Source organism: Microtus ochrogaster, chromosome 10, assembly GCF_000317375.1.
Source record: "Microtus ochrogaster isolate Prairie Vole_2 chromosome 10, MicOch1.0, whole genome shotgun sequence".
Classification (NCBI taxonomy): domain Eukaryota; kingdom Metazoa; phylum Chordata; class Mammalia; order Rodentia; family Cricetidae; genus Microtus; species Microtus ochrogaster.
Genome location: NC_022016.1, coordinates 77087462 through 77105938, shown reverse-complemented (window position 1 = coordinate 77105938; position 18477 = coordinate 77087462). Strand labels below are relative to the sequence as shown.

The window sequence follows — 18477 nt, the reverse complement described above, 5'->3', positions numbered from 1 at the left end:
CTTTGTCTTTCAACCAACAAGGTCATATGACTATTAATCTAGCTAAAGCATTCATTCATTTATATAAAAGCAGCATTAGGCAATGCCTTGCAAAGGAATTCAATCTAAATAAAAATACACAGTTCTTGAAAACTTAGTCTAATAGGGATACACATACATCACTGACAGTAGAACTGAAATAAAAGTTCAATGAAAACTGAGACAAATGTACTTAACTTTGCCCTTGGTTGAGGAGTAAAAAAATCCATGAGGAGAAAAAATGATCCATACCAAGAGAAGACATACACAAGTTAAAATTCAAATAGGATCTTAGAACTAAACACTCAGAATACACAATTGGGGGGCGGGGTTAACACACAACTTTTGACACAGTTTGTTGTATACCAATCTATACTTAAAATACTCTAGTTTCTAGATAAATAATAAGGGAAAAAAACAAAAAAATATGGTCCTTGTTTCCATGAAACTTACATTTCTGGTAAACGGGGCAAAGATCAAGTAAATGTAATGGAATCTTAGAGAGTGCTATGTCCTATTAAGAAAATAAAACAGATCAGAAGACACAAGTTGACAGAGGGCAGGAGAATTCATAAACAGAACAGCTGGAAAGGCATCTCCAAGGAAAAGGCATATACACTGAGGTTAGCACAATACAAAGGCGATCAGCAAAGGTTCAATCACACAGATTCTCATAGTTAACTGTACGGGAAAGTCACTGGATGGGGGTGTTAAAGAGGAAAATACTAAGAGATGACTTCTAGTTCTGTCTTTGCACGATTTCTTTCTGTGTTCTCACTACGGAGAGAAAGACTAGAGATGGGGAGTGAGGCATAGATTAATTCATAACAGAAGTAAGGGAAGGAGAAATGGTAAGAATGTTAAATACAGAATACAGGTTAGAGGTAGAAGATGGACAATTTACTGATGGAGGAAGAGAAAAAACACAACCCTAAGATTTCCAGTCTGAGCAAATAATAGGATGGAATTTTATGTGACAAAAACAAACTGGTAGGAAAAAATTGAGAGTGAAGTTTTAGGTGGATTAAGCTTGACTGCATATTAGACACACAAAAAGATATTTCAGTGTTACATACAATACAACTGAATGTAAACCCCAAAGCCAGGTAAAAGGTGAGTGCAGAACTTACACAGTGGAGGTATAAATATCAGAGCTCAAAGTCATCCTCAGTTACAAGGCAAGTCTGAAGCCAGCCAGGCCTATGTGTGGCTCCACTCTCTCTCAGAAAATAAAACAAAAAACTAAGACAATAGACACACAAAATGGTCAGTTAAGAGCTGAAAAGTCAAAAGCATGCAGGCATATGGGAGACATGTGGCTTTGTGCCAAATGACATCATGTGAGGAAAGAAGATACTAAGAGAAAAACAGAAAAATCAAGATGGAAACCTAGAATATTCCAACAACTAAATCAAAGTTTAAAGAAGATTAATGATAAAGAGAAAAATCAATAAAGACCAGTATAAAACAGCAAATAAAGTAATTGTTTCAGCAGAAAAGTGGCTTCAGTCATGCAGAGACACAGGCACACAGAGGCTGGAAAACATGGCCATGTTCTGGCAACATCAAAAGGCTCAGCATGACTTTAATAAAGAGCTACAGAAGGGTGGCAAGTTCAGTGCACAAGATCCCTCCCTTGAGCACAGGGGCAAAGCATGGGAGAGAGATTTCAATTCCTGAAACCCTTTCCTTACACCAGGACCAGGCACAACCTCCCAAGAATGTTGCAGCCTGGGACAAAAGCTCAGAGAACAACCACGTGTAACCCTTCCAAGAAGTCACTGTCCACCACAAAACAGGCTTCAGAAAAATCATCTCAAATTTAGCATTCCCCTTAACCTAAGCCTGAGACAAGGTGTTGAAGTAAGGATCTGAGATGAAAACACAAACACACCTGTGTTCAAGTTTGAGTGTCCAGCAAGTGGCATTTTGGGGTAGTGGAAACTTTTGGGAGGTGGGGCCTATTTCCAGAATGCAAGTTATGGTCATATAGAAAGCCTACTCTTAAAGGGGACATAGGGATCCTGGCTTCTCTTCCTCTCCCTCCCTCTCCGCTCTGTTCCTACCCGCACACCCCAACCAAATATTGCCTTCCCAAAGGTCCAAGAGTAGCAGATTCAAACACACATGAACTAAAACTTCTAAAACTATGAGTCAAAAAAAGCTTTCTTCCTTATTTAAAAAGAAAAAAAAAAGAGGCAGGGTGACAGTGACACACACCTTTAATCCCAGCTCCCAGTAAGCAAAGGCAGGTGGATCTCTTTGAGTTTGCGCCTAGCCTGGTCTACAGAGTGAGATCCAGGACAGCCAGGGCTACATAGAAAAGCACTGTCTCAAAAAACCGTTTTTAAAAAAGGAGAAGGTGAACGGGAAGGAAGGAGGAGGGTAGATTATGGAAGACTACAGAAGCTAGGCTAAGGAACTCAGAATTTCAAAATCTCTTCTATTTTATATACAGAGATGAATCCATAAATATGTGAACTTTTGTGGTAGTCTGTATGTAATTTCTTAGATTTGTTTCTTGGTTTTGCAATAATTTTGTAGATAATCTGACAGGACCAACACCAGCTGCTGTCCTATTGAGAAGAAGAAAACCATTTGGTCAGCTCTATAATCTCCAGGTAGCTGTGGAGATGGATACAGCCTTAAACTGCTGTAGAACTAAGAGCAAGTTAGGAACTTCTGCTCTGCCAGGGTTAGCTGTCTGACTGTGGCAAGTCAATCATATTTTCCAGCAGTATTTGGTGAGTACCAAATACTAAATATCTAAAGCCCTACCTTAGACACTTGACTACCCTGTAAATACTCAATTTCTTCTTCTGACAAAAAGATAAATTCTTCCTTTCTAGGACTAAGAATATTAAACTTTAAAGAGCCAAGAGTGAATTTTTACTGCATAAGTTATGAGGAAGCATATTATAACACTAGAAATAGAACACCTGAGAGACATTTGGGTTTTAAAACCTCAGTGACAGCGTAACACCAACAAAAAGACCTACAGTGCTGTTGTAGCGATTGCTGTTCTGGATGGGACTGGAGGGGTCACCCAGTAAGTGAAGTACTTGCTACATAATGAAGACCTGACTTATGCCCCAAGCACCCAGGTCTAAGGTGGCCTACGGCTGTACCTTCAACACTAGAAGGGCAGGGTACAGACAGGGATACCCCAGAGGGTACTTGAGCAGCCAACCTTATCACAGTGAGCTCTAGTTCTGTGTGAGAGACTATCTCAAAAGGGCAAGGTGAGGAGCAACAAAGGAAAACTCCCCCAAATCAGCCTCTGGCCTCTACACATAGGTGAAAGCACCCACACACCACACACACACCCTGCCTCTCACCATGAAACATATTTGTATACTGAACCTAACACTACCTGTAGGGATAGCCCAGCCCCTTAGAGGGCGTGTTCGCCTCGGGCTAATGTTTACATATAAATCTGGTGGGCTTGAGCCACCTGAGCCACGCTGCTCTCTTTTTTTTTTGTATCTCCTGCTCATCGCTGGATCCCTGGTGTTGTAAGCTATCCCTTCATTAAAATTTGCTGTTTCATATTAAGCAGCCTGGTTATTATGCCGCTTACAACTACCCAGAATCATAGTTGGAGATTTTTTTGGGGGAGGGGGGTCATTTATAAAAAGTCTTATTTCAGCTTGATCTACCATATTAATGATCCTAAGAAAAATAATGTCTACTGATGGCAACATCCTCCATTTCAGACTCTAGCATACATCATTTGCTTCTTCATCAACAATTAACAGCTTCTAAGTACTATTAACATATGAAGTATTAAGAATTTCATATCATGGGGGGAACTTGGGGAAACAGGAGGATTGGGATAAAGGAAGGTTGGATAGGGGAGCACGGAAGCACAATTCTTAGTTAAGGGAGCCACCTTAGGGTTGGCAAGAGACGTGAACCTAGAGTGGCTCCCAGGAGCCCATGGTGATGTCCCCAGTTAGTTCCTTGGGCAGCTGAGGATAGGGAACCTAAAATGACCCTATCCTATAGCAATACTGACAAATATCTTGCATATCACCATAGAACCTTCATTTGGTGATGGATGGAGATAGAGACAGAGGCCCACACTGGAGCACTGGACTGAGCTCTCAAAGTCCCAATGAGGAACAGAAGGAGGGAGAAGATGAGCAAGAAAGTCAGGACCACGAGGGGTGCACCCACCCACTGAGACAGTGGGGCTGATCTTTTGGGAGCTCACCAAGGCCAGCTGGACTGTGACTGAGAAAGCATGGGATAAAACCAGACTCTCTGAACATGGTGAGCAATGAGGGCTGATGAGAAGCCAAGGACAATGGCACTGGGTTTTGATCCTACTTCATGTTCTGGCTTTGTGGGAGCCTAGCCAGTTTGGATGTTCACCTTCCTAGACATGGACGGAGGGGGGAGGACCTTGGACTTTCCACAGGGCAGGGAACCCTGACTGCTCTTTGGACTGGAGAGGGAGGGGGAGAGGAGTGGGGGGAGGGGAAGAAGGGTGGGAGGTGGGGGAGAAAAATGTGAGGCTGGGAGGAGGCTGAAACTTTTTTTTCTTTTTCTCAATAAAATAAATAAATAGAATTTCATATCAACTATATGAAATTATTATAATCACTTCCATGTCACACAGGAAACTGACACTACTTGCTCAATGTCACATACACAAAAATGTGGCATTTTCTCAGGTCTAACTATAGAGATTACAGTCATGATCTGCCTTTTGGGCATGAAGAAAGAGAACCCAGTATGACCATATTTCTGCCTTCACTGAGTTTGCGGACAAGTAGGCAGACAAACATATTTTCACATAAGGTATCATGTACTACAAATGTAATACTGATTTTCCTATAGCATTAGATACAGAAACACTTTTAAAATACTTAAACTGGATGGTGCATACCTTTAATCCCAGGACTCAGGAGGCAGAGGCACAGGGATCCCTAAATTCAAGGCCAGCGTGGTCTACAGAGTTAGTTCCAGGACAGCAGGGAAGAAAAACCCTGTCTTAAAAACAAAAACAAAAACAAAAAAACTTAAATTGACCATAGAGGCTTTCAACAGAAGCTAACATATGAACTAAGTATGTTTTGTATTTGGAGAGGTTTTTAGGTTTTTGTTTTGTTTGTCTGTTTGTTTTAAAACAGGGTGTAAAAGTTGTAAAGAATGTATTGTCAGGTTTAAATAATCTGAAAGTGTTACCTGAGCAAAACTCTATTTAACTGATAAATCTAGCAAAATAAGTTGGAACCTCAGTCACTGGATCTAGGAATAATTATCCCCTTACCAGTGTCTTGTAATAGGTAGATGAGTCAGTCATAATTAGGTCTATGCAGACGCTAGCAGTCTCTCTTTAAGATACCAAGTTATTCACTTCAACTATGGACCATTAAATTCCAAGGAAGATTGTCAACCAAAACGAACAGCATAAAATAATGCAATGTTTTTTTTTTCTAAGTGGGATAAACTTTATTTTTTTAAATTTATTTATTTATTAAGGATTTCTGCCTCCTCCCCGCCACCGCCTCCCATTTCCCTCCCCCTTCCCCGATCAAGTCCCTCTCCCTTATCAGCTTGAAGAGCAAACAGGGTTCCCTGACCTGTGGGGAAGTCCAAGGACCGCCCACCTCCATCCAGGTTTAGTAAGTTGAGCATCCAAACCGCCTAGGCTCCCCCAAAGCCAGTATGTGCAGTAGGATCAAAAACCCATTGCCATTGTTCTTGAGTTCTCAGTAGTCCTCATTGTCCGCTATGTTCAGCAAGTCCGGTTTTATGTTTTTTTCAGACCCAGGCCAGCTGGCCTTGGTGAATTCTGGATAGAACATCCTCATTGTCTCAGTGTGTGGGTGTACCCTTCACGGTCCTGAGTTCCTTTAATGCAATGGTTTTAAGTAGTATGTTTTCTCTTCAATTTAAAAGGTAAAAGCAAATAGGTAAACTTTAATTTTATTTAAAAATATTTTATGCACGGTCCCAGAAGATACCATGCAAGAAAGCCCAAGAAACTTCAACCCTACACAAAGAACTACAGGCAACTTAGGAATGTTGGAGCAAAAAAAGAGCACACTAATTGATCATCCAATACATAAATACAAGCTGCATTATACAGCCTGAGCAGGGGTTTAGGGAAAATTTATATGCACAATCACACGCTCACTCTCACAGAAAGGGGCAGGGGGACAAGGCAGGTTTTATTTAGGAATACTTATGTGCATACAACCACATATATGTAATAATAATAAGAGGGGGGCCAAGAATTTGAAAGAATGCAAAAAGGAGTAGTATATGGAGGGTTTGGGGGGAGGAAAGGTTGGGAGAAATAACTAATTATATTATAATCTTAAAAATAAAAGAAATTATTTTAAAATATAATCAATTTATGAGGGGAATGTATGTACCATGACACATACATCCAGTTCAGAAAACAATCTGAAGAAATGGGCTCTTTCCTTCCACCATGAGGGTCCAGGGAGTAAACTCCGGTCCTCAATCAAGCTCTCTGCCTACTAAGCTATCTCACTAGCCTCCCAACAGGCAAACTTTTCAAGAACAGTACAAACGTGAGCTCAATGAAAGAAATGAAATCATATATTCTCTGTTTATTGTGTTTCCCCATTTTGATTTTTCTTTCAGTTGGGCTATCTGTACTTATCAACAAAGACAGGTTTTGATTTTTACAACTAAAACTATTATATTAGTCTCTTTGCTCTAGCTGACAGACTAAAACTGCTTACCATGTAGTCAGAACAGTCAGTATCTGTCTGAGGTAGTGACTGTTTCTAAAGATCAAAACAGTAAAATTAAATGAGAGCTAATCATATTAAACACCTAATAGGCAACATAATAAACATGTTTATATATATCCTATTATAATTACTTAATTCATTAATTAACTTTCCTTTAAGAGCCAGCATCACTACATTGTTTGGGTTTAGCTCAAAAATCCTAGGCTCAAGTGATCCCCCTGCCTCAGCCTATCTAATAGTTGGGGTTAAAGGAACAAGTAACTGCACCCAACTACTTTAATACTCGGGAGAAGAGAGTAGTGTATAAGAGGAAACTCTACAAACATGGTAACCAATTCCCCCCAAAGTCTCAGTGTTATAACTAAGCATCAGTATCTAAGCTAGTAATATAGGTGTCAAAACAATTTTGCCAAAATATATTGACTCTTCTTGGTCCACAACTCTCCAGCTTCTTCTTTCAATACAATATTATTTCTAGAATGAGCTCATTCCAACATAATTACAGGGCAGGAGACAGAAAGTTACCTTAAAATAACTGCCTTTTAATGAATGCTAATATCATGTTAATACATTGACTTAATTTAAACATTGTTACACTCTTCTTCACTTTTTTTCAAGAAGAAAATCATGTAAAAATAAATTTTAGTACACAAACCCCTATAATAAATGTATAAAATGCTCTAATACAGGCATTTTATACAGGTAAACATAGAATGCCATGTATTATTGGTAATTACTAATAAAACTAAAACTGGCAAAAAATGAATGAATGAATGAATGAATGAATGAATTGATGATAGTCTTTACTGTCTTGCTAATTTCTTTTACATTCAGAGAGCACATCCACAAGTCAGAAAATAAGTTCAAGGATACTTAAACATAAATAGTGATTTTTTTCAAGGTTAACTAAAGGGTGCATTTTAATATAAAAACATTTGAGGGTGAGATGTTTCTGCAGATAAAGGTACTTGCTTTAACAATTCTGAATCTGATTCCTCATGTCCCAACCCACTGAAAAGAAAAGCAACTCCTGAAAGTGGTCCTCCAACCACCACATGAGTGAGCTAGGTTAAACATGCACAGACGGGTATACAAAAGTGATTCTGTTTCCATCCCCTTTAAAAGAACCACCATTTAATCACCAGAAAGCTACAAAGCAGTTATTAATTGCTAAAGAATAGAAAAGAATGACTTCTTTCCTATCAATTAGTAACAGTGTCATGTCTCAAGTTGTCATTAGTAGGCACCATGTCGTCAATCAAGAATAGTATCAGTCATCAAAGGATCCTCCAGTAATTCCTTCAGTCCTGAATCCCCTCTGAAAGTCTTCAGTATGCAAAGTTATTCAGTTATTCTAAATCATAGCCTGCCTATCGAGTGTGAAAAGATCTAGGGAAAAACACTTGCCGTTTTAAGTTATAAATCCACCAAAATCAAATTAGAAAAGATAATTTCACTTCAGGGCTTTTAGAATTAAATGTTCATGTCCTCCCCCAACATTCAGGTTGAAACTTTAACTCTAGTATGATAAATAGTATTTGAAGATGGGTGCTATCTGACATAATTACATTTAGATGAAGCTATGAGGGTACCATGATTGGACTAGCATTCTCACAAGGTAACTAAGAAAGTAGAGCTCTATTTCTTTTCTATCATTAAGACATTGCAAGAAGACAGTCAAGCCAAGATGAAGCCCTCACTAGGAAGTGAGTCTGTTGGTGTCTTCATCTTGGACTTCTCCCAACCTCCATGAGGACAAAAAGTATATGTTCGTGTTTAAGTCACCCAGTGAGTCACATTCTGTGACAACAACCCAGTTGATAAGGTGAAGTCTTCACAGTTTCTGTATCAAGTTTAACCATATTATCAGTGCTTATGTAATATTGTAGCCACCATTTTTCCAACCAAATGTACTCAGGGAAAAAAATGCAATATACTTTTAATCAGTCTACATGAAAATTCGGAGTTTGTTGCCATTTCTGCCTAAAATATTATATGTCTAATAACATCTCTACACTGATAGTAGGAAAAGTATACTTTCTACATTAGTTGTTTATGTTATTAGGATAAGTATTGACACCAATACAGACACTGAAGGTTCTGTTGTGTAAACAGGGTATATCTTTTCTTGAGCTGGATATTTAAATACATATACACAGGCAGACATATGTATATGTGTGTATATAAAAGCATTGTATCCATTTACATTAAATTTTGTTTTTAAACATGATCTAATGAGTGAATCAGGAACAGTAACTTATCTAATTTACCATGAATTTTTATAATACAATATTTATCATTTTAGAGAAATATAATTTGTATCTTTCTAAACATTAAGATTTTTCTTTTGTCTTTTTAATATTTTGTGATCTACAATTATTTCTTTTCATTTGAGATACATCAGATTTTGAATTAAAAAGACAAACACATGGTAATTTAAATTTCCATTCTAAATTTAAGAGTCATATGAGCTCTTGTCAACAAAAGACCAAATTTACTATAATTATGGATTATTTACACTAAAACAAAATAAGAAATCAATATGTAAATGTAATGTTTGTTGTAGCTAATGCAGCCAGCAATGACAGATTAGGTTCAAATAGCAATCAGTTTGAAAATCTGGCACATATGTAAATGAGCTAAGGCCTTGATGTTTACATATGATTGTATTTCATTGAGGATTTTAAAATTGTCTTGGGAAGAGCATAAAAAATAAAATGTTAATCTTTCCACTATAAATATGACTTGAGCTATTATCATAACCAAAACTAGGTTTTGCTTCTGTCCAGCTAAACTAACATGATACTAACAATTCTGAGCCGAAGATGACATCATTCTTAATTAGCACTCTGCTACAGTTGTTAACATCTCAAAGACACCATGCTATCATCACCACAAGCTCTGCAACAATCTCAAAACCATGTTTAACAGAGCTTGGCCTCTTAGTCTACAGCTACTTTTAATTGCTTTCTTTGCCGGCAATTAAATATGTCTAGATAAACAAACATTTCATTTTACATAATTCCTAATAACATTTTTCAAGATAATTTCAAAGTCCAGATAGCCTTATGCCTATAATTACTGTTTATCAATACAGTAATATATTGGGTTCAACAAAATGTCTCAATCAAAATATAAGATTAATCAAAACATGGTAATTAGTGGTGATATTGATATACTGTGATCTATACACCAAGGACAAAATAGCAAAATTGTATAACCATAATTCCATTAGTTAAGGAAAAACATAAAGAAAAAATCATATTTGCAATGTATTGATTTTCTTGCTTTGTGAATCAGTAAGCAACACTCTGAATGTCCATTAAATAAGTTCCCGCCACAAAGACTTTAGAGCTGTAGCTCTTTTTCAAAGTGTGATGCTAACAAGCAAATCTCAGTAGTCACCAACCTATCAATAGCAGTAAACTGTCTAAACGGATTTGGTACATCACTCCAATTAGATGTGCTGGGATCACCATTGATGCTTTAATTGGGAACAAGTTTCTTTCTCATCCAGAATGTTAACTGCTGAAAATGAACCACTTTTAAAGGACTTCTTATCAAAAATATTTACCAATCCAATACTTTAAAATATTACTTTAAAAAGTCTAATAATAATGTTAATTAAAATTAAACTTATGTACTTAAAATACTGATTGTATCGATTTATTCCTAAGGAATGGCAAGCTATTTTAAAAATCATATCAAATCATGCATTATTCTGACTGTAACACTAGTTTTTTTTAAAAATATTTCTTAAAACATCATTTGTGAAAGCAAAGGTCGAGGAATGTGATCAATATGACTGATTCTTTGAAACTGGCATTTTGGTTTATTTTCTTAACAATTTCATATGCATTTGATTGAGTTGTTCAAATCTATAGCTTATAAAATCAGTAAATAAATCTGACAGATAATCATAAATATCTTTCTTTACTATTTTGCCAAAATTTGATGAATTGAACACACAGTCCACAATCAATATATATTCTTGGAAAATTGTTCCTCCATGTATCTGCCTTGAAATGAGGCTAAAGTATTATTAACACTTTTAAACTACATTCTTTTAGGTAATATTAGCCTGGAAAACTTAAGACATATTTTCCTCCTCCTTTATTTTCTATTTTCTCTCCTACTACCTTAAAACAATTTTTGAAGATCCAAATTTAAAATTTCTGTTTTAGTTTTTTGGTTTGTTGTTGCTGTTTTGTTGCTATGAAGTCTTCCATCTCTGCTTCTAAGATGTGAACTAAAAAGACTGCAGGCATACACTACCACACCTGGCCAAGAAATCTGTTTTTAGTAAAGAAATTTAATTCTATCTTATTTATAGATGTTGTTAATATACTTGATTTGTTTGGTCACTGAATGTTGTTTTCTTCTACTGCTGTTTTCCTATACTTCTTTTTAAATTTCTAGCTACTGAATTAAGTTTTTTTTTTTTCTTAGATAAATTTAGGTTACTTTCTTGAGTGTTTACCACCATCAGTTATATTGATACCTAGGCTTATGCTTTTTAAATATGGACTAAAGATAATCAGAAAGTCTACAGCCTTCTTTAGAGAAGCAACTACACATATCATCTCTGTCCTTACCTCACCTTTCACATCAGGTTCCTCGGGGAAAATGTGGGTAAAATCTACTCCTGGTTTACTGTAATGATTTAAAAAAAATAATGTGTGCAAAGGGCTTGGCAGAAAGCCATCCTCCATGAATGACAATTAAATCGCTTATCAAATATTTTCTTAATATCATTATTCTCCTTTAAATAATATATATTCTTATTCATCTTCGAGCTTTCTTTCAGTATTTTCTATGTCTTGGACTTTGTCATTGCTACAACTATTATGATCTAGAACTCAGAACTAAGTCTCCATTTGGCACCAATCAGCTCTCTACCTTTCCTACTGCTTCTAACTCTGCCAGCTACCTTCATTTCAATACTTTATCCTACACTTCAATCCTGTCTCCCTACTCAGAACTGACCCTTGGAATTACCCTTAGAATTGATAGGCAGAAGGCCTAAACTCCAATTTGATGCTATCTGAAATACGGTCTTAAAGAGGTAATTCAGGTCATAAGGCTGAAGCCTTAATCCAATGTGACTGGTGTTTTTATAAGAAAGAAAAAAACTGTTCGATCACGTTTTCTTTCCCTTTCAAACAGGGATACTATGAGAAGTTGGCAATCTACAGGTCAGGAAAATCCCTTCATCACACACTGACCTGGCCTGCATTTCTATCTTGAACTACAAGTCTGGAGAACTAAAATTGTGTCATTAAGCTGCCCAATGTATGCTATTCTGTTACAAATGCTCCTACAGTCTAACATTCTCACACCCCTATGGCCACCAGGATTTGTTTGTTTTACTTGTTCCCATTGCTCCTATTTACTGCCCTGTTCTCCTATTTCAAGTAATTCTGTCTCTTACACCTACTTCCCTTTAGAATCAAATTTTCTGTGAATGTTATTTGATTTCATTTCTTATTCTTTAAAATGTACTAAAATTCAATACTTAGTTCTATTCCTCAACCAAATTAACAAAGTCAATTACTTAAATTCCCAACTGAACGACCTTTTAGCAATCATCCTGCTAGCTAGTCCAGGCCTCCTCATTTCATATTGTTTTCACTGAGACAACACAGCTCTCCCAGGAAAACGATGAGTCAGTTCTAAACATCTGACTCTGCACTAAGAAGACACGCTGGGTACCAGCTTATAAAGAGAAATTTCTCAGCTATAGAAAGAATCTTTTAAAAATGGAAAGGTTGAAAGCAGATGCTAAGAGAAAGTAATGTAAGAAATTTCTGAGAAAAACTCAAGAATCTCAACAATGAGGGGCAGGGAAAAACACCACAAAGGAGACTGGATGGAACAGTCTGGATTTTAGGGTTAGGACAAGTAATGAAAGATAATTATCAGGAAAGGAAAGATATTTTTAAAGGCCCAATATCTTTAATGAATAGGTTAAAAGCTCACTGGGAATAGAGCTTGTCTTTTATCTACTAATTAATAAAAACACAATGATGAACTAAATCATTCCTATAATAATATAATAACATTTCCCCTTTTCTAATTTTATTATAAATTATGATTTGATTTGAAATTGTGCCACAGGTATAACGCTTCATTCATTCACTTCATTACTGAATTGTAAAAGGGGTTAAAATGTTTCTTAATTATTACAAAGATTTGAGCAACATCTTCACTCTTAATTTCATCTTGAAATTTTGTTTTCTAAAAAAAACCAACCTTACATTAAAATAATTCTTAAGTCAATTATAGATGTGATGTAATTTATGTTATAATTTTTGGTACCGGAAAAGAAACTGTCCACACAAAGACACAATTACCAGGCACCCCCTAGTGGCAGTAAAATCAAGACAGGAAAATAAAACATGGAGGTAGAATTTTCTTTATAATTCTGAGCAAAACTTAAAGAAAATCATTTGCCATTTAAAACATGTTACTTTATATCTGCTTTAATATATAACTTACAATATAATGTCATTGAGAGAAAAATTTAAAGTTTTTGATAAAATTGAATAAGTATCTATAAAAATGAGCCCTGACCTTTTAGAAGGTCTCACTTAAATGTATATTAGTATAACTTTTTCAATGCCACGAGTTTCTAAATATGTCCCTCATACTACATCATTTGTCTTTCTTTGAAAAATTCTCATTGTTCCTACCCATGAAACAACATCATTGAAAATTGGTAAAAATCAACAGGCCAACTAATAAACAGTTTCATTCCCCAATAAGCACGGCATTTCAGCAATACTGTAGGCCTAGGGAATGAATTAGTGATGAGAGGTCAGCTACATGGCAAAGAAGACAATTTCCATGAACCCAGCATGATATTCTCTGATGACAATAAAATCAGTAGATGAACATAAAATCTGTGAAACTCCAAAGTCAGTGTGAAACTAGTTTTGAGGTAATATAAAGACTCAGAAAAACCATTATTTTGTCACTAGTACAATCAGTATATGCAGGCCATTTGCTTCATTTAATACTGCTAAATTTAATTTGCAACTAAATACTGTATTATGTATACACACATAATATAAATACTGTAAATACATGTATTGAGTTCTATGAGAATTAAAAGCAACAATGAATCTACCTTAAGTAAAGAAAGAGTTCTTTGAGAACCTAAGTAGGTGTTTTTCTAGCTTTATCCTGTAGAAGTTACTGTATTTTCTTCAAACTTGTATCTTCTTTGGCAATAACAGACTGGGGTTGTATTTATTCTTTCTCTTCCCTCTAATCCTTCTCCTTCAATCAAAGAAGGGTCGTTTTGGCTCTCTTCCCTCCACCCCCTCAAGTGCTCACGAGGAACTCAGAACCCTGAATACAGTAGGTAGTACTGAGCAATAGCTCTACTCTGTTTTGATTATTTTTAATATGCAGGCATTTCCCAATAGATTTTTTTTGAAAGAGGATTCTACTAGTAAGTCAAATGAATAATCTAAACCAAATAATATGGAAACTGATACACTTGGTAGTCAGTTAAAGCTTCCATAAAATTTTTATTTATTATACTTTACACAACATATAAAAAATTTCCCATCCAATTTTTCCTTTCAGATTTCCAAGAAAAGCAAATCCCTTACCCAGCATGACTAGATGATGAAGGTGGTGGCAGGTCTGGTGTAAGGACATAAAGACTGTTGTTTTTTGGCAAGTGTAATGATTTTAAGACCGTCTGAAATAGAAAAAAAGAAAACAAAAATAAATGTTGAATTTGTACATTATTAATTTTTATAATTTTTGAATATTTGACAACTTTAAGGTTGGTTTCTCATCTTTTGGTAATTTCCTAAATATAACAATAGAGCAGCTAAATCCAAACCATCTTGTTTCTGCTCTTTTTATGGCTACAAATCTGAGCATTAAGGACAATACAAACTTCTAGCTCATTGGAGATGCTTAAAGATAAGAGCACAATTAAGAGTCGTTAATTTCTCCACCAACGTGTAATCATGTTATAGCAAAAATTAGTAAAGCAGGTTTTCAGAAAATTTTAAGACCTAGAAAAAATTATAGAAAGCACCTCAAACCAAGGATCTTTAAGGGTGAGGAGCGGTAGCCTAAGAGGTTGTGTAACCTGGATGTGGACTCCAGTAAGAGTTACCTAGATCACTTTATTCTGACTCTAAAGATCTTCTTTTTTAAAACGATTTGTTGAGTCACACGTATATACAAACTTTTAAATTTCACTATCACAAAACTCATACATTTCAGCCACACAATCTGAAGTTAAACACTTGCTAACATGCTTTCTGGTAGATATACTCACTAGGGTATTCGTTCCACATCATGCACCCAGGGCATGCTCTTCATTCACAGAATCTTACTGCATTACACCTCTGAGCCGGACCACCCTAATCACAAGAGTGGCTAGAATAACCTAGGAGTTCTGACTGGGAAGGGGTATGAGGGAGCAATGCTTTAGTAGGATTAAAGTAATCTATATAGTTAAAAATTAGAAGGTGATAGCTTTTTTTGTCTTGGGGTTTAACTAAAGATATGGCAAGAAGCAGGGATGAAGAATATAAGTTAGGGGAGCTTTGCAATTTTAAACTAGATAGCCAGGAGTCTGTTCATTGAGCATAGAGTTGAAGGTAACAAGGTAACAAATAAAAATATAGAAAGACCACTTCAGACAAAAACAGCCACTATAAATGTTTAAAAATGTAATTTTAAAGTTAAAAAAGATGGCAGAAATAATGAAGACATGAGTTGGAGGATTGTTGGGAGTTATAATATAAAAAGAGATGAATTAAAAAGTGAGAACTTTTAAGCAAAAAACAAACAACAGAAACTTGAAATTCAGATGAAAGCTTCTGCCATTGTTAGTAAAACGTTAAGAGCATGGAGAGACAGTAAGGCAAAGAATAGTGAAAGAGTTTTGTAGGCAAAGGTCCAAGTAACTAGGTGACCAAAGAAAGGGCAACTTACAAGGTGCTGAGATTAATAAGAGGACTTGGAGACTGCTCAACAGTTAAGTGTGCTTGCTGTTCTTGCAGAGAACCATTTTGGTTCTCAATAGCTTGGCCAGGCTGTTCACAACCATCTGTAACTACAGCTCCTGGGATCCAACACCCTCTTTTGGCCTTTGGAGGCAGCTGCACCCACAAATGCATATACAAATACATTTACAAATGCATACACATAAGCAAAAAATAAATCTTTTTTAAAAATGTCTAAATCTAATGAAATTAAATTAATAAGAATTAAATTGAAGACAGTAATTATAAGTCAGAAGTTAACAATCATAAGGAAATAGGGACGATAACTTCAGTAAGTTATCAAAGGTGATATAACCTTTTGACATAAATTTAAAGCTAACTAAATTCTGATAGGAAAGACTGATAATGACCTAGAAGTACAAATCAAGATATAAATATATTGTATAATTTATTTCAATTGTATGAGGACTGCCAAAATAAAACTAACACTAAGAAGACTACAAAGGAACAAACTTCTTGAAGAAGATGGCTGTCACTCAGTGGAAGACAGTAAAGGAAATGTACATGGAAGAATTTAATAAAAGCAAATTTACTAATGATGGATTAGTTCCACAGCACATAGTATAAAGCCTTGTAGCACTGTAGAGGAAGGAGAAACAAGCCAGGTTTTAGATATACAGTCTATAAAGATTCAAGAGGAGTGATTTGGAAATCTCAAACACCTTACAATGATTGGTATAAACAGGTGAAGGGTAGCAAAGTCAATCCTGGCAGAGTCAAAACAGGTAATAATGGCAAGGCTCTAAGGGTTAAGAAGCGAGGAGTGCTTAAGGAATCCTTAAATAAGGATTCCTTAATTCTGCAGATGAAGAAAAAGACACCTGGAGAAAAGGTGATCTTACCCAAGCAGGCCACTGGAAGAACTTTTAACTGCTCCATGAGAGGGCCCATCTTACTAAGTGCACTCTTAAATAAAAATAAATACCCTAATTATTTACATTAGAATGACATTTCTGTTTTATTTTACTTCTCTGCCCTTCCTTCCTCTTTATGTTGTCTATTATCTGTACAATTAACTTAACAACCTAGTAATGGGTTATGGAGCATGGTTTAAAAAACCACAATACATAATCACCTATAAGAGTACAACCTACCAGGACACATATTTTATGTCAAATATGTAACACCTTTTTGAAATTGATGTGTTCTCTCAATAATTCTAGCATGCAAACAAAGTGCATACATCTATACACAGGAGAGTTACCTTTATCTTTTATCCTATTACTTTGTGGACTACAGAAAAATACTCTTAGCACTCAATCAAGTCATGGTCGTACTTTTATCTATATTCTACTCTATGATTCTCCATTTAATCTTTCCCATCAAAACATTCATGGCATGATTAAATAAAATGACCCTTTTCTTTAGGCCATTATTCATGCACTAATCCATGAACCTTTATTTGATACTGATATATCAAGAATTCTATAAACACTGGTGATAGAACAGATATGGCACCTCTTCTTATAATGTTATGGGTGGAGAATCATAGGACAAGAACCAAATGAGAAATGTTTGTTACAGAACTAGTATAAAGCTAAAACTCAAAAGATAGAAAATAATCATTTAAAAAAATATTTGGAGGTAATAATGATTCCAGAGAATTAGATGTTATCTGTCAAGGATTGGGTCAATAAAGCTCAATCCTAATTTTTAAAAAAAAAAAAAAAAGATTTCAAAATGAGCTATAGTATAGAAAGTGAGGGTAAAAAAACTCAGGAGGTACTGTAAAACTGAGAAAAGGATAAAACTGTGTTTCAACAAAAGAGCAATATAATGTCTGTGTGTAAAAGATGGCTATGGCTGCTAAGCAGGGAATGGAACTGGAAGTATCTACAAAAAGGAGCTAAGAAGCCGGGCGGTGGTGGCGCACACCTTTAACCCCAGCACTCGGGCGGTGGTGGCGCACGCCTTTAACCCCAGCACTCAGGAGGCCGAGGCAGGCGGATCTCTGTGAGTTCGACAACATCCTAGTCTACAAGAGCTAGTTCCAGGAAAGGCTCCAAAGCTACAGAGAAACCCTGGGGTGGGGGGTGGGGGAGCTAATACTGAAGTTCTAGTCCAGGTAGAGATAATGACAGTCTGGATTAGTCAATTGTAACAAAAATACTGAAAAGTAGCCTTAGTTGAGATATATTTTAGAAGTATAACCAATAAAATTTACAAAAGTATCCTTTGTGCTATTCTGTGAAGTGCTGTGAGATAAAGAAAAGTCTCATGGCCACAATTTCTGCTTTACTATTAGCTACACAAAGTTGCCATTTATTGAGGAAAAACTGGTGAAAAAACAACATAGGAGAGAATTAGGGGTTCTCATTAAAGCATGTTTGTTTAAGATGCCAATAAAATATGAAAGACCAGAGTAGGATATGGTGATTGCACATCCATAATCCCAGCAGGTGAGAAGGGGAACATACATTATGTGGTAAATTGTCAGGTGTTGAGCTCATTTAAGAGGCTGGCTCGGGAAGCAGGGCTGTCCTTCACCATTTCAAACCCAAGCAGAAATGTCTCAAAGCATCTTTCAATGTCTGAGAATAGGCTGCTCCCCTAACACTGTTAGGAAGAGAAGAAAATAGCAAAACAGACCAAGAGTAAAAATATTTTATCCCTGAAAACAAGTAGAAGGCAAAACATTTCCAACAGATGCTACTATTATTTATCCGTGGCATCAAAATGCCTAC

The 18477-nt window shown here is 36.0% G+C and overlaps 1 protein-coding gene across 1 annotated transcript in view; it reads right to left on the bottom strand.

Annotated features, from left to right (window-relative positions):
* Positions 1 to 18477, bottom strand: part of Faf1 (Fas associated factor 1) — a 288528-nt gene that overhangs the window by 189461 nt on the left and 80590 nt on the right. The window contains exon 6 of the mRNA XM_005353630.2: positions 14375 to 14466. Within this exon, the coding sequence (XP_005353687.1) occupies positions 14375 to 14466 (92 nt within the window). The remainder of the gene's footprint in view (positions 1 to 14374; positions 14467 to 18477) is intronic.